The following is a 12,995-nucleotide window of genomic DNA, read 5'->3' on the forward strand; positions in this document are numbered from 1 at the left end:
ACATGGAATAACAATATTTCAATTGACAACACTTAAGTCGCCATCATCTGTGGTGCATTTTGGCCATCAGATATGTTCCTTTGTGTTGTGACTGTTGTACTTTGAGAGACTGGACTTTGAGCTGTTCAAAAGCTCAAGGTACACGCCATAGCGCAAAGGAACTTGTCTGGACGTTGGGACGGCAGAGGCATTGCGAGGGAGACCAGATGGTTCCCTGAATCAAGAGGAGGTTTGCATGTTGAGTGGATCTTTGCTTGCTGTTCTCAGCAACTTGCATTGGTTCTTCCAATGCATTCAACATTTCCTTGGAGTAGTCGATAAGTAAAGCCATGACTTGGTTACATTGCATATTACAACATTGCCTTGGAATCAACCTTGGCTGAAGATAATCATCGCCATCGACCTCAAATCGACTGCTACTCTTCCCACGCAGAACGAGTCAACTGAGTCGAACGAGTTCAACAACTCCACTCACAAAAACGACGAGGCCGTATCGATCCCACATCGTGAAGTCAATGCGCCACTCCCGTTGCATCCGCCGTTGCAGAGTGGAAGGAGCCAACTGCGCAAGAAACAAGGAAAATAGACATAAGAGGATCCTCCGTCTTTTTCTACAGCCATTCCCGAAGTCAAGACTGAGACAGGTTGCCCCCCGAACTGATTATTGCGCCTTGTGCAGTGCTATAAAAAAAACATCAGTCAGAATGACTGAAGATCGCCACTAGAACATCCATCACCTGCTATTTTGTGCTTGATGGAGAACACAACATCGCATGTGAATCGGCTTTTGTCTCCATTATCTTCAGAACCCCTCTAGGGCAGGCAAGAAAACCCAGGGCCTTTATCCCTAGTGACAAAAATGGCCAATGTAAAGGCCCTCTAACATTACACTAAACTTGCCTAAATCTTTTCATCATACTGGATACAACCTAAGGGGAACCTCTGACGAGCTTCTGGATGCATCCCTGCCAAAAGCTAGCCAAGCCAAGGTTGCAGAGCCACCCATATTTCAACTTAAGAGTCGCTATTTTAAGAACCAAGGAATGGCAAAGTCAGGGGTATCACCTTTCATCTGACGACAAGGCAGCGGAAGGAAGCGTAACGGAATTTCGCTCGCAGGGCACCAAAAGCAAACACTACGCGACTCCCTACTAAGCTAACAGCCATGGATGTTTGCAGCAGCAACAGGGAGCGGTCCGGCTGTCGATCAGGCTTGACACCGACCCAGCTGCACGGTTTGACCCTTTGTCTCTCTAAACCGAGGTGCCCTAACAATCCCTTTCTGGCACACTTCCTATTGACCCCACAAATGAAGCCATCCCGCCTTGTTTGTTGGTGTTTAGTGGTTTTGGTGACTCTTACTGAGACAAAAGCAGGGCTGTGCATTGTTTCTCCGGCTGAGAGACGAAGAGGCAATTGCAATACGACACTGTTATCAACGTAGTATGGCCGCTTATTGTCAGATGCCGCTGAAGGGCCAAGCAATGCATTTCAGCCGTTCTGGTCTACCAGCGCCAAATATTAAAATTTCGGGACTGTCATCGTTTAGTCATTTTGTCTCAAGATTTCAAGGCAGGCGAATCGTATCGCGTCAGCTCACGCCAGGATACGGGTCATCACAATGGCCTCGTGCTCATCACTATTCTGGGTGCCATGAAACATCATTCACGGCTGTTTTAGGATGTAGCGACCAATTCTTTGGCCAAGTAATAACAAACCTGGCCCAAAGGAGCATCCGGATTCGATGAGAGGCAGATTGACAGGCGTTCCTGAAGCTCCCACGTTTCAAGAGACCCTAGCATTTCACAGCTCACAGACAAACACGGTTGTCAGTCGCAAGGTCGAAGAGTAACAAAACGTGCAGCATACCGATTTGATGGAGAAGAGATGATGAAGAGGCCAAGTTCCGGGGTGCATCTACCAATCAGCCCGGCAGGACCAGGGTATTGCCCAAACCGGCGGTGCAACCCCAAATACGATGTATGGATGCAACGTCAGATGTCGATTCAATGAAGCAAAACAGAGTCGACAAGGCTAAGATTTGCACTAGGAGCCAGCAAGCGAGGCAAGGCTCTGTTGTGCGTTTACCGAAGAGAGCAGGGCTAAGAGCTATGACCTTTGTTGTTTGAACATGCGCTCTGTACAACGCCTGACGAAGAACGTCTCTTGTTCAAGGTTATATGATAGCTTGGGTATGGAACTCATGTTTTGACGACGCCTTCGCCAAGACCCAAGTTCACACCAGTTCGACAAGAGAATGTGAGAAATGCGCAGCGTGACGACACACAGCCTCGAACACAGGCAAAGGCCTCAAACCCCGTCATCTCATGCGGCTATCCAATAAGGTAGCAGCACGAGACCTCGTCTGGGGTCTTTTGTGGCAAGGACAAGCAGACCAAAAAGTCAATGGAAAGATCCACGACCAGCCAAAGGGCGAGTTGGAAGTGGAATGGAGTGGAACCAAATGCACGACATCGACTTGACTCGACTCTCTAGACTTAAGCCAAGGGCAACAGCGACACCATCTCGGGCACTACGTGTGGCCCAGTCAATGTGTCTCTGTGGTGTTTTGATAGAGTTAGTGTGGAGCGCTAACATGATTGGGAGTCCGTCAGGACCGTCTTCTAAGCGCCGACTGGTCCGGCGAGACAACCGACCCCGGTCCATCACCTGCACCGTGGGTTCGTCTTGGACAATCGTCAACCACTCGATACGTCGTCTTGCATCTCCCTTGGCTGCCGCCCATTTTTTTCTTATTTAATTTTTTAAAATTCGATCGTAATGGGGCTTGAAACTAACCCAGATCCCACTACAGACTCGTAGGGGCATGGGTGCCAATACTGTCGTTTGTTGCCTCTGTGGGTGTGGATATACTACCATGGGAACGTCGCAGCCCGGCCGTCATCCACGAGATGGGCTGGGCTGCATTACAAGTTGCTTGCCGCTGTTTGCTTCTCTTGTTCTTTTATCTGCCGGGTCCCTGGTCCTCCTCCTGCAGCTTTCCCGTCTTGCTTCACTTGTCCTATCCCATTCCTCTCTTTCATCAACCACACTCCTCTTCTGCAGGTGCTAGTACTGGTGCTGGCTTACATATACGAAGGAGTGTACTGTACATACATACTTACATACACACTCATATCCCACCTTATCTCCATACGTTGATCCGTCTTTCAGCTTCTATGCCATTTTTCTTTTACTTCGTTGAGTAACGAATCGTTCGTTCTTCTCTCCGCCATTCTCTTCTCCCCCAACGTTCTATACGCCTTCTCGGTATGACGTGAGAGCTTCGCAGCATGACACACGCCGGTTCTCACGGTGCCCATGGCTCTGAAGGAGCTTCTTGGCCATCGTGGCTATCTCTCTGCTGCGCACCGCTGGTCTCCTCAGAGGACAGGAGGCCGCGTCGTAGTAAGTCTATGTCTACTTCTACCTCTGCCCACACTGCCAATACTTGGGCCTCGGATTCATTTTCAACTTTGAACATTTCGTGGCCCGTAGGCAGGTTGAGCGACGACCAGTTGCTGATAGGCCAAGTCGATGAGAAGCGTTCATATCCAGTAATATACGACCAACCAATTCACCATCCCCAGCCTGTTGCAATGCCGGAGCATCGTAAAATGTCGGAGAGGTCTACAAGAGACAGTGTCTCGTCAAAGAGAAGGAGATTCTGGTCACTCTCTCCAAGTTCGCGCCGGCCGCTCATTTCAGCCCCTTCAGACTTCCGCCATGTATCAACTGCTGCCGATCCATTTCTTGATTTTCCTGAACCTACGCCATCGAGAGCTTCGAATCTTCGACCTGCGAAACAGTTACCTCATCGCCCTTACCGCCCGCTCGAGTTGAGCATCTATCAGTCCGACAATGGTGTATCTCCTATCATGCCTCACTTTGAACCAAGGCCTGCGAACCCGGCCCCCTCATCAGACTATTCTGACTGTGTGTCGGATAGCCAACCCGAAGAAGTGAAACCTTCATTAGAGCATCAGAAGAGCTTTTCAGATTCTCCCATGTCATTCCACTTTCCACGTCGCCAAGCTCTGGGAAGTGCTCCTAGTTCCTCTCATGGAGAAGATGAGATCCCGCCTTTGATCCCCCCTAAGTCACCGGGTCGTCCTCGTGCGTATAGCTCACCAGATGTGGAAAAGGTCAAGGAACGAGTTGCGAATGCTATGCTAGAGGTTGAAAAACTCCAGAAGCAGATTGACGATGTCATCGAGAGACAGAGTCTTTATGTTCCTAGTCGACCACCAACTCCCCACTCGGTCGCCCGAACCATGCCCGGTATGAGCTCGATCTACGGGCCTGGTGACGAACCGCTCCCGCCGACTTCTTCAGACCTGGAGCCCATGCCGTCAATTCCGGCTCTTCCCCCAGCAGCTCCTTCCTTTGCCCAGCGCCTCAACTCTGATATCATTGAAAGACCACACACAGCACCCATCAGGCCGCCTCGTACGCCTGTGAGAACTCCTATCACACCACCTCGCAGATCCCGAACTCCTGGTGAGCAAAGGTCACCTTCTACCCCTCCTTCTCGCCCCAGGCGAGATGATATGCCCCCACCGCCACCTCTACCTTTAGTACTTCGACCTCCTCTGAGGAAGAAGAAGTCTTTTTCCCGGGTGTCGAGCTGGCTCTTCCCCGGGCCACAGCACAACCGTAACATGAGTTTCGACTCTGTCACCAACGCTCCTCGTCCTATCAGGGGCAACCAAGGATTTTACCAAGTTTCGCTGGGCGGAGCATCGGAACATCGGCGGAGCACAGAGTCAGTCGATACGGTCAGTACGTGGGAATCGGATGACGAGAACCGCACAGTCCCGACAACATGCTCTGTGGGTAGCACAGCTGCTGTGTCACAGGATGAGCCCCTCATCTCACGGTTCGCCACTTCAACGTTTGGCAGAAACGATACCCGACCTCAAAGGAGGAGTGTCGGTGTTGCAATGTGAAGGAATGATTGGATATTTTGGCTTATACCCCGCGTTTTCTCTTCAACGTTTTTATGACTTATACACTTGATGATACCATTCGTACTACGGCTTATTGCCATGTAGCTAGACTACGTGGCAAGGTCTTTGGGTATTTGAAATGCTATGGTAATGGGATAAAATATTTGGGAATTGGGTTTGAATTAAAGAACTGGTTTCTGGGCGGCAGGTTTGCTCTAAAATTTATGTCCATGTTAAACGATAGAGGCTGGAGGTATAGGAGCAGAGATGTTATCTTGAGATCTGCATGATACGACTAAAATGTATTCGCCTAGAGCGGCATATTCCATTCGATACTTTCCACTTCATTTGTCGCCTTCATCACTGAACTTTAGGGTATTGGTAAGATCTAATAATAGCACCAGCACCAACACCAAACCAAATCATTATGTTGAAGGAAGTTTAATTACCTAATTCTTACTATCGTGTTTATTCCTCTTCTGAATCATGTATCATTGTTTCACTGATTAACGACTGAGCGCAATCACTGTAACAACTGCTGAAGACATCGGCATGTGGCTAATGGTGCCTCATTTGTCAGCCTCATAACCATGCACGTGGCCCACTCTCACCTGAAGTGAAGTGAAGTGTCTTTGAACCTCTAACATTCAGGGATACTCAGCTCAGCTTAATCAACACTATTCCCAGCCAACAAATGCGATCAAAGCGCAAGGCTATCAAAGAAAGACCTGCTAGTAGCTCAATGCCTCAAACTTTGCGTGTTTATTCGCATCAGTCGTTGCTGATTTAACCTTATCGCCCTCACAGGGAGCTATTGGCTCTCATAAACAACTACAACATCCCTGTCAAGATAACCGAAGCAGTAGAAATGGTTCGAATTCCGCGCGACGACGCGCCCTCAGAAGCGAATCGCTCAGATGCATCTGATGCCGATGCTGAGAGAGGGCGACTACTCTCTGGAAATGATGATGAAGCTGAAGAGAGCTATGCGGACGCCGAGCGACTTGAGAACTGGCATACAGAGCATAAGCGTCGAGAGACCCGACGATGGAGCTACCTTGTCATGGTAACCAGCACAGTTGCATTGATCACAGTACTCGCTATTTGGGTTCACAACAAGTGAGCGCCCTCATCCAATTCTCATATTTGACCCCAAACTAACATCTGCAAGCACACTGTCATCTGGATGTGAGTATGACGGAAGCTGCAATGACATTTCCAAGCTCTGGGGACAGTATTCTTCCTTCTTCTCTGTCCCATCAGAGGTTGATTCATCAACACCGGATGATTGCGAGGTCACTATAGGAATCGCCCTGTCTCGTCATGGAGCTCGATATCCAACCGCCGGCAAGACTACAGCATACAGCGCCACCATTGCCCGCCTCCAGAAATCAGTGACCAACTATGGCAAGGGCTACGAATGGCTCAGTGACTACGAATACAACCTCGGATCTGAGGATCTGACCGATTTTGGTCAAGACCAGATGATTGATTCTGGAAAGGCTTTTTATGAGCGATACATCGGACTCGCTGAAAAGACGGAGCCTTTCATCAGGGCATCAGGATCCGACAGAGTTATCATGTCGTCTCACAACTTCACACAAGGTTTCTATGCCTCTCGAGGAGAGTCTGGATATGACTACACCGATGACATTCTTGTAATTCCCGAGGAGCCCGGTATCAATAACACACTGTCACATGGAACATGTAGCTCGTTCGAGGACAATGATGAGGTTGGCGACAACAGTGCGCAGACCGCCTGGGGAAACAAATTCCTGCCTCCTATTCGGGATAGACTCAACAGGAATCTGCACAAAGCCAAACTGTCGCTACAGGAGACGATCTATCTCATGGATCTGTGCCCTTTCAACATAGTCAACACTCCTGATGGTGTAGGACAATCCCGTTTCTGCGACCTTTTCTCCATAGAAGATTGGCGAAGCTACGATTACTACATGACTCTGGGCAAATACTATGAATACGGTAATGGCAACGCAATGGGACCGACACAGGGCGTAGGATACGTCAACGAGCTTGTTTCTCGATTGACGAGGAAGCCTGTTGATGACCACACCACAACCAATCGCACGTTGGACGGCAATCCTGAGACATTTCCCCTGGACAGGGCGCTATATGCAGACTTCAGCCATGACAACACCATGGTGTCTATTTTCTCAGCAATGGGTCTGTACAACTCGACAAGCAAGCTGCCGAAACACCATATCGTGCCAGCTATCCGAGCACATGGCTACTCATCAGCATGGGTAGTCCCCTTTGCTGCGCGTATGTATGTAGAGAAGCTTGAGTGCGGCGCTACAAATGAAGAGAAGGGAGAGGAATTTGTTAGAGTATTGATAAATGATAGAGTTATGGAGATGGAGAGTTGCGGAGGAGATGTGTATGGACGGTGTAAGCTGGAGGATTTCGTGAAGAGCTTGTCGTTTGCGAGGCAGGGAGGGCATTGGAACAAGTGCGGTATCAAGGGGTAAACCCCCAGGAAGAGTTAGATATACAGAGCGGTTAATTGCATGTTTTTTGTTATTCCAAGAGGCTGGTAGCCGTTGTAATGGACTGAAATAGACTCGGATGCAAGGGAGCGGATTTGCTCGGATGAGGAATACGAGGATGAAATAAGATGCTAATTATTTAATGAGATAGGAGGAAGCTTTAAGCAGGACTCGCCAGAACAGTTAAATCATTCTCACGATGGTTAATCTTGGAAAGAAGTCCAATTGACATGGATATGCGAATATAAGCATTGGACTTCTCAGGGAATTGGATATGGAACTCTGCAGGGACTTAAACGCCTTTCTCCACTACAGCGGGCCACTGATACTAAATTCAGAGCCGGCATCAGCGCCAAGCTCACTGTAAGCAACCCTAGTCGGTGGACACTGACAGAAGTGGGCCGCCCTAAGATTTTCCCGCCCAGTCCTCCAGCGTCCATTACATCTCAATTGAAGCCCAGTCAGTGACATCTTCATACTGCACTTGCACTGTAGGAGCTTGGACGAAGCACCGCCACCTCATCCGAACAAGACAAGCCAAAGTCAAACAAAGGACACCAAATCTCGCCTGCGAAAATAACCCTTCATTGTATCTTCTCCTTCCCACGGCGGATTATTACTATTCAAATACCAAGATAGATAACGCAATCGTTGCGATTTGCGCCCGACCAGCATCTGTCTCACCCTCTCGTCTTTCGTCACCACGCGACTGATCGCATCGCAAATCCCTTGAGACACACAGAAGCGGGATCACAGAAAGATGGTGTCGACGGCAGGAGGTATCGTAATCGCCATTATCGTCCTGCTCGTTGCAGGAGCTGTTGGATGGGTTGTATTCACACAGCTTCGTGCTCGCAGACTTGGTGTATGTCACTTCCTTCGCTCCCAATCCTGTCAATCAAACTAATACCCTATCTCTACAGCTTCCCCCCCCAAGTCTCGCCTCGTATCTACCATGGCATAAAGAAGACAGCGGCTATGGAATACAACCCGCCCCTAGCGGCATCGCTGGCTGGTTCAACGACAAGATTCGCAAATTCAAGAACCGCAACAACCGATCCGCCGCAGGCGCTTACGAGCAATCCGGCGGTGCCCGCGGCCGTCGCGGCTTCGGTCCGCTCGACCCTGATGAAGCGTGGGACTCGCGCGTTGGAAACGAAGCAGACCAATATGGATACTATGAAGAGGACGTTGGTGGTCGCGGCCGGGACACCGGATACGGCGGTGGTTACAACATGAACCTCGCGGCGACGCCGGGATTGTCGGGCGGTCGAGGTTTCGACGAGGAGGAAGATCGGGGTCGTAGGGCGAGCAGAAGTCCTGCATCGGGACCTGGAGGACGTAACCCGTTCGATGACGATGCTGGTTCAAGTTTGCGCGGCGTGAGCCCTCGACCTATCGACACGGGAGTTGCGAAACCCAAGAACAGAAGCGGCAGCGCCGAGAGCAGTCCGACAGAGCGACGGTCTGTGTTTAGGGAGAACATGTAAGACGAGACATGAGCTGAAAGAGTCGAGTATGTTATGGGAGACGAGACAAAAGCTGCGCGATTATGGATTGTCTGCGAATTTTGCTATGTTTGCCTTTCCTTCTTTCTCTCTTATTTACTGGGCTTGGGAACCTATGGTTCATGCAGAGCCTGGACTTGGCTGGGTGGAATTCTGATATATCATGACATTGTGTATGTGCTGCAAGGATTCTTTCAATTTGGTAGTTTACGGAAGTCTTGTACCACTCTTGTCGATAGTGATTTAACACTCAATTCACGGCGTTTCTATCCCTAGATTTGGTTGAGAAATGCCATGTGTCCAATTGAAGCACAGCACAAACCCAACGTGCTATTTATCCCCTGTTCATTGAGTATCACTGCAATGTTAGGAAGCTCCGGATGGTCTGTTCTGACCGGCCCCGGCTTTCGGCCCCTCACAGACGTCAGCTTGAGCTGCCCCGCCAAATCATTGAGAACCCCTCCATAAACCTGTTCCTCCACTTCATCATAACACCATCTTATCTTGTTCAGTCAACAACAAAAAGGAAATTATACACAATGGCTGATATCGATCTTCAAGCTGTTCATGATGAGCTCGTCTCAGTGGCCTACGAGGCCGGAGCCATGATCTTGGCTGCCAATCCTGCTGAGCTCGACACCGACACCAAGCTCAACTGTACGATCATGTTCTGTCCATGATATGTTTTGTAGCTGACATAATTGCAGCCGTCGACATTGTTACCGAAGCAGACAAGGGCGTTGAAAAGATGGTCTCAACCCGCCTCTCCTCATCATTCCCCTCAATCTCCTTCATGGGCGAAGAGACATACAAGCCTGGAGTGAGACTTGGCTCTGAGCCAACTTTCGTTGTCGACCCAATCGATGGAACAACCAACTTCGTGCACTCATTCCCCAGCGCCTGCATCTCTCTCGGTCTCGCAATCGATCGTCAGCCCGCCATTGGCGTCATCTACAACCCATGGCTCGACACTCTCTACACCGCTATCAAGGGCCGCGGCGCCTTCCTCACACACGGTCGTGGAAAAGAACCTCGCCGTCTCCCTCTCGCACGCTCACCGCGACCCATCGAGGGCCTCGGCAGTTCTCTCGTCGCTGTTGAATGGGGAGCGCAACGTGACGGACCCAACTTCGACATCAAGGTCGAAGCATTCCGAAAGCTCACAGCGACTCCTGAGAATGGCGGATCAATGGTTCACTCGTTGCGGTCGATGGGCTCTGCTGCGCTGAACATTGCTGCTGTGGCCGCGGGACAGGTTGACTTGTACTGGGAGGGTGGATGCTGGGCGTGGGATGTTTGTGCTGGATGGGCGATCCTCAATGAGGCTGGTGGTCGCATGGTACATGGAAACCCGGGCAATTGGGATCCTGAGCTTGAGGCGCGCGTATATCTTGCTGTGCGAGGAGCACCAAGTGGCCAGAAGGAGCTTATCGAAGAGTTCTGGGGTGTCCTTGGCGATAAGAAGCTGGATTACTCTGTTTAGAGCCGCCATGAGGTATAATGGGGTGTTTTCTTAGAAAGAGGGGGACCATATAGAGAAAACGAACGTGAACCGCGATAATGGAGAAAACGTCACTTGCGAATAGTATCACTTGCTTTATAATCTCTGTCAAATACCACTAGCCATCTATAGACCCGTGATAGACAATAGGAAAGGACAGCAAAGCACCTGGTTGCTCCGTAAAAAGATCCCATAATACAGTTGTAGCGGTTGCCGCTTCGTCTCCCTTTCACAAAACTTGCATAGTTTTTGAAACCCCCCTTTTTTGTTCAATATATGGTATCAGCCTGAATGATGTTGGTCGTTCCTTGGTTCCATTTTCCTCCTCGGTTCAGATGAGCGATTCTAATTCCATCTTGATCTTGACCTACTCGGCCTTGACGTCGACCTTCTTGGCAGCAGGCTCGCCGGAGGGAGCATCCTCATCGCGGCTTCGCTTCTTGTTATCGGCAGACTCGTCGGCGGTGGACTGGATGCGAGGGGTGGTGCTGTGTAGTATGTTAGCAAATGCCTCTCTGCATAATGGATAGGGCGACTTACTCGTTGCTGCTGTGCTTGACCTCATCCTTGGACTGATCGCGGTCACGTCCACCATCACGTCCACCACGGCCACGGCCTCGACCACGACCTCCTCGGCCGCCGCGTCCACCTCGTCGGTCCTTGAAACCGTTCTTCTGGTCGTTCTCGCGTCGCTGCTTCCAGTCGTCCTGGCCACGGCCACGAGAATCCTTTCCACCTCGTCCACGTCCACCCTTGCCTGTCTCCCTACCCTCATAAAACTTGCGGGGGTTGCTCTGGTTAGGCTCAATCTTCCCTTGTCGGATGAGGTCGTTCTTCTCGTCGCAGTAAGCTCGCTTGCTCATGATCTTGAGATCGTGGTCCTTCCACTTAGGCTTGGGGTCAATCTTGATGAACTTGTTCGCCTCATCCTCGTCGGCGAAGGTGACGAACACGGAGCCCTTGAAGAGACCCTCGTTTGTGCGTCGGAGCTTAAGGCCCTTGACCTCGCCAAACTGAGCGAAGAAGCTCTCGAGATCGAATTGGGTGTTGGGGGCCTCATCGCCGAAGCCCTTGACGTAAACGGTGGCGGCTTCGACCTTGGACTTGGAGGCGTTCATGGGCTGGTAGGGGGTCTTGCGCTTGACGACCTCCTCACCCTCCTCGCCGGAAAGCTCAAGGAACTTGCTGTCCTTGAGAGCAGCGATGACGGCACTGTAGGGCTGGAAAGTTCGCATACGCTTGAAGGAGTGGATAGTCTTGACCTTCATGGGCTTGTTTTCGCTTCCGCCGCATGACTCCCACATGAACTTGTCTTGAGGGAAGTTCCAGTCGCCAAAGTAGAACTCGACCTAGGGGAGTAAGTACACTCACGCGCGACAACGAAAGATAGATGAAGCTATACATACCTGCTTGCGGATGGCCTCAGGGTCATCAGTGACCTCACGGGTTGAAGGGTCGAATTTGCGGTTGTTGCGAGGGTTTTCGTCATCGTGCTTGGCTGTGGTCTTGAGAATCTCCTTCTTCTCTTCAGAGTTATCCTCAGACTTTTCTGTGGACTCCTCTGCCTTCTGCTCTGTCTTCTCCTCAACCTTCTCTTCTGTGGGCTGGGTGGTAGGAACCTCGGCCTCAGGCTGGACAGCCTCGACAGGCTTGGGGGCTTCAGCTTCGCTCATTGTGAGTTTCGACCGTTATTTGATAATTGGGAACGATGCGCGATCGCGACTTTTTCACGGTTGCAGGCTAAGAAGTGTTGAGTGGTAGGATAAAGAGGAAAGAAACTAGAAGCGAAGTGAGAAAAGGTCGCGAAAACGAAAAAGATGGTGGCGGGGTTGGAAAAAAGCGAGTCATCGGTGTGACTGTTGCCTGTTCAATGAAGCTTACCTTGATAGAAAGAATTAACTCGAGGTTACACAATTGATGAATTTTTGTTTGTATAAAACAGATTCAATTGAAGAAGAGTAAAAAAAAAATGCGATTGATTGATTCTGCCGGCGCGAGGAAAAAATCACCTTGAAAAAAAACCATCGAAAGGCCCATCTCTCACTAGCCTTAGCTTTGCGATTTCACCGCCCACCTTTTTTGGCGTTGGTCCGCTACTCTCTCTTCCATTTCCCCCCACCGCGGATGACCCCACTTTCCTGCCGCTCCCTCCATCGTTTAAGTAGTGCTGTGAGTGTTCCATTTCCCTGATCAAGGTGAAGGAGAAGTCGAGAGTTTATCTTGTATCATGACGATGACAACTTGAGATCAAAACTGTAATTCGACAAATATATTATGAACTGAGACTATTTAAGAGCAAGTCTCTCAATCGATCAAATCAGACATAGCCTCTGTAACAATTCTTCGATCTGAGTTATCAAGTTCTGTAACTGTATCAGAGCAGAGCGGTTGATCTAGAGATCGAGTATCGACGACTTTTCCCCAAAATCGAGTTACCCTACCACAAAGAAACTTGGTAATAAGCTCTTTTAAAAACGAGTGCACGAGTTGGCGGTCAGCTGTAACCCGATTGGGCCTTATCTTGTCTCCT

General features: G+C 50.0%; 3 protein-coding genes across 3 annotated transcripts; 2 read left to right on the forward strand and 1 right to left on the reverse strand.

The window, feature by feature from the left end:
• Positions 1–3,321: 3,321 nt before the first annotated feature.
• On the forward strand, positions 3,322–8,946 carry FOBCDRAFT_236611 (histidine phosphatase superfamily; the record flags this gene model as incomplete). The annotated part of the gene is made up of 9 exons (XM_031173060.3): positions 3,322–3,408; positions 3,591–4,782; positions 5,055–5,157; positions 5,757–6,068; positions 6,121–7,236; positions 7,706–7,819; positions 7,913–7,916; positions 8,199–8,321; positions 8,380–8,946. The coding sequence occupies 9 exons, from the start codon at positions 3,322–3,324 to the stop codon at positions 8,944–8,946; spliced, it is 3,618 nt and encodes a 1,205-aa protein (XP_031049845.2).
• A 429-nt stretch (positions 8,947–9,375) lies between these two features.
• Positions 9,376–10,536, forward strand: FOBCDRAFT_214446 (uncharacterized protein). The gene is made up of 2 exons (XM_031173061.3): positions 9,376–9,621; positions 9,672–10,536. The coding sequence occupies exons 1-2, from the start codon at positions 9,504–9,506 to the stop codon at positions 10,445–10,447; spliced, it is 894 nt and encodes a 297-aa protein (XP_031049846.1). The 5' UTR covers positions 9,376–9,503; the 3' UTR covers positions 10,448–10,536.
• On the reverse strand, positions 10,537–12,553 carry FOBCDRAFT_214448 (uncharacterized protein). Its single transcript, XM_031173063.3, has 4 exons — positions 12,347–12,553; positions 11,872–12,243; positions 11,006–11,814; positions 10,537–10,953 (listed from the first exon to the last, which is right to left on the reverse strand). Exons 2-4 carry the CDS (start codon positions 12,136–12,138, stop codon positions 10,833–10,835), a joined length of 1,197 nt encoding a protein of 398 aa, XP_031049848.2. The 5' UTR covers positions 12,139–12,243; positions 12,347–12,553; the 3' UTR covers positions 10,537–10,832.
• Positions 12,554–12,995: the final 442 nt, after the last annotated feature.

The sequence above is a fragment of the Fusarium oxysporum genome, chromosome II (genome assembly GCF_013085055.1).
Source record: "Fusarium oxysporum Fo47 chromosome II, complete sequence".
Lineage (NCBI taxonomy): Eukaryota > Fungi > Ascomycota > Sordariomycetes > Hypocreales > Nectriaceae > Fusarium > Fusarium oxysporum.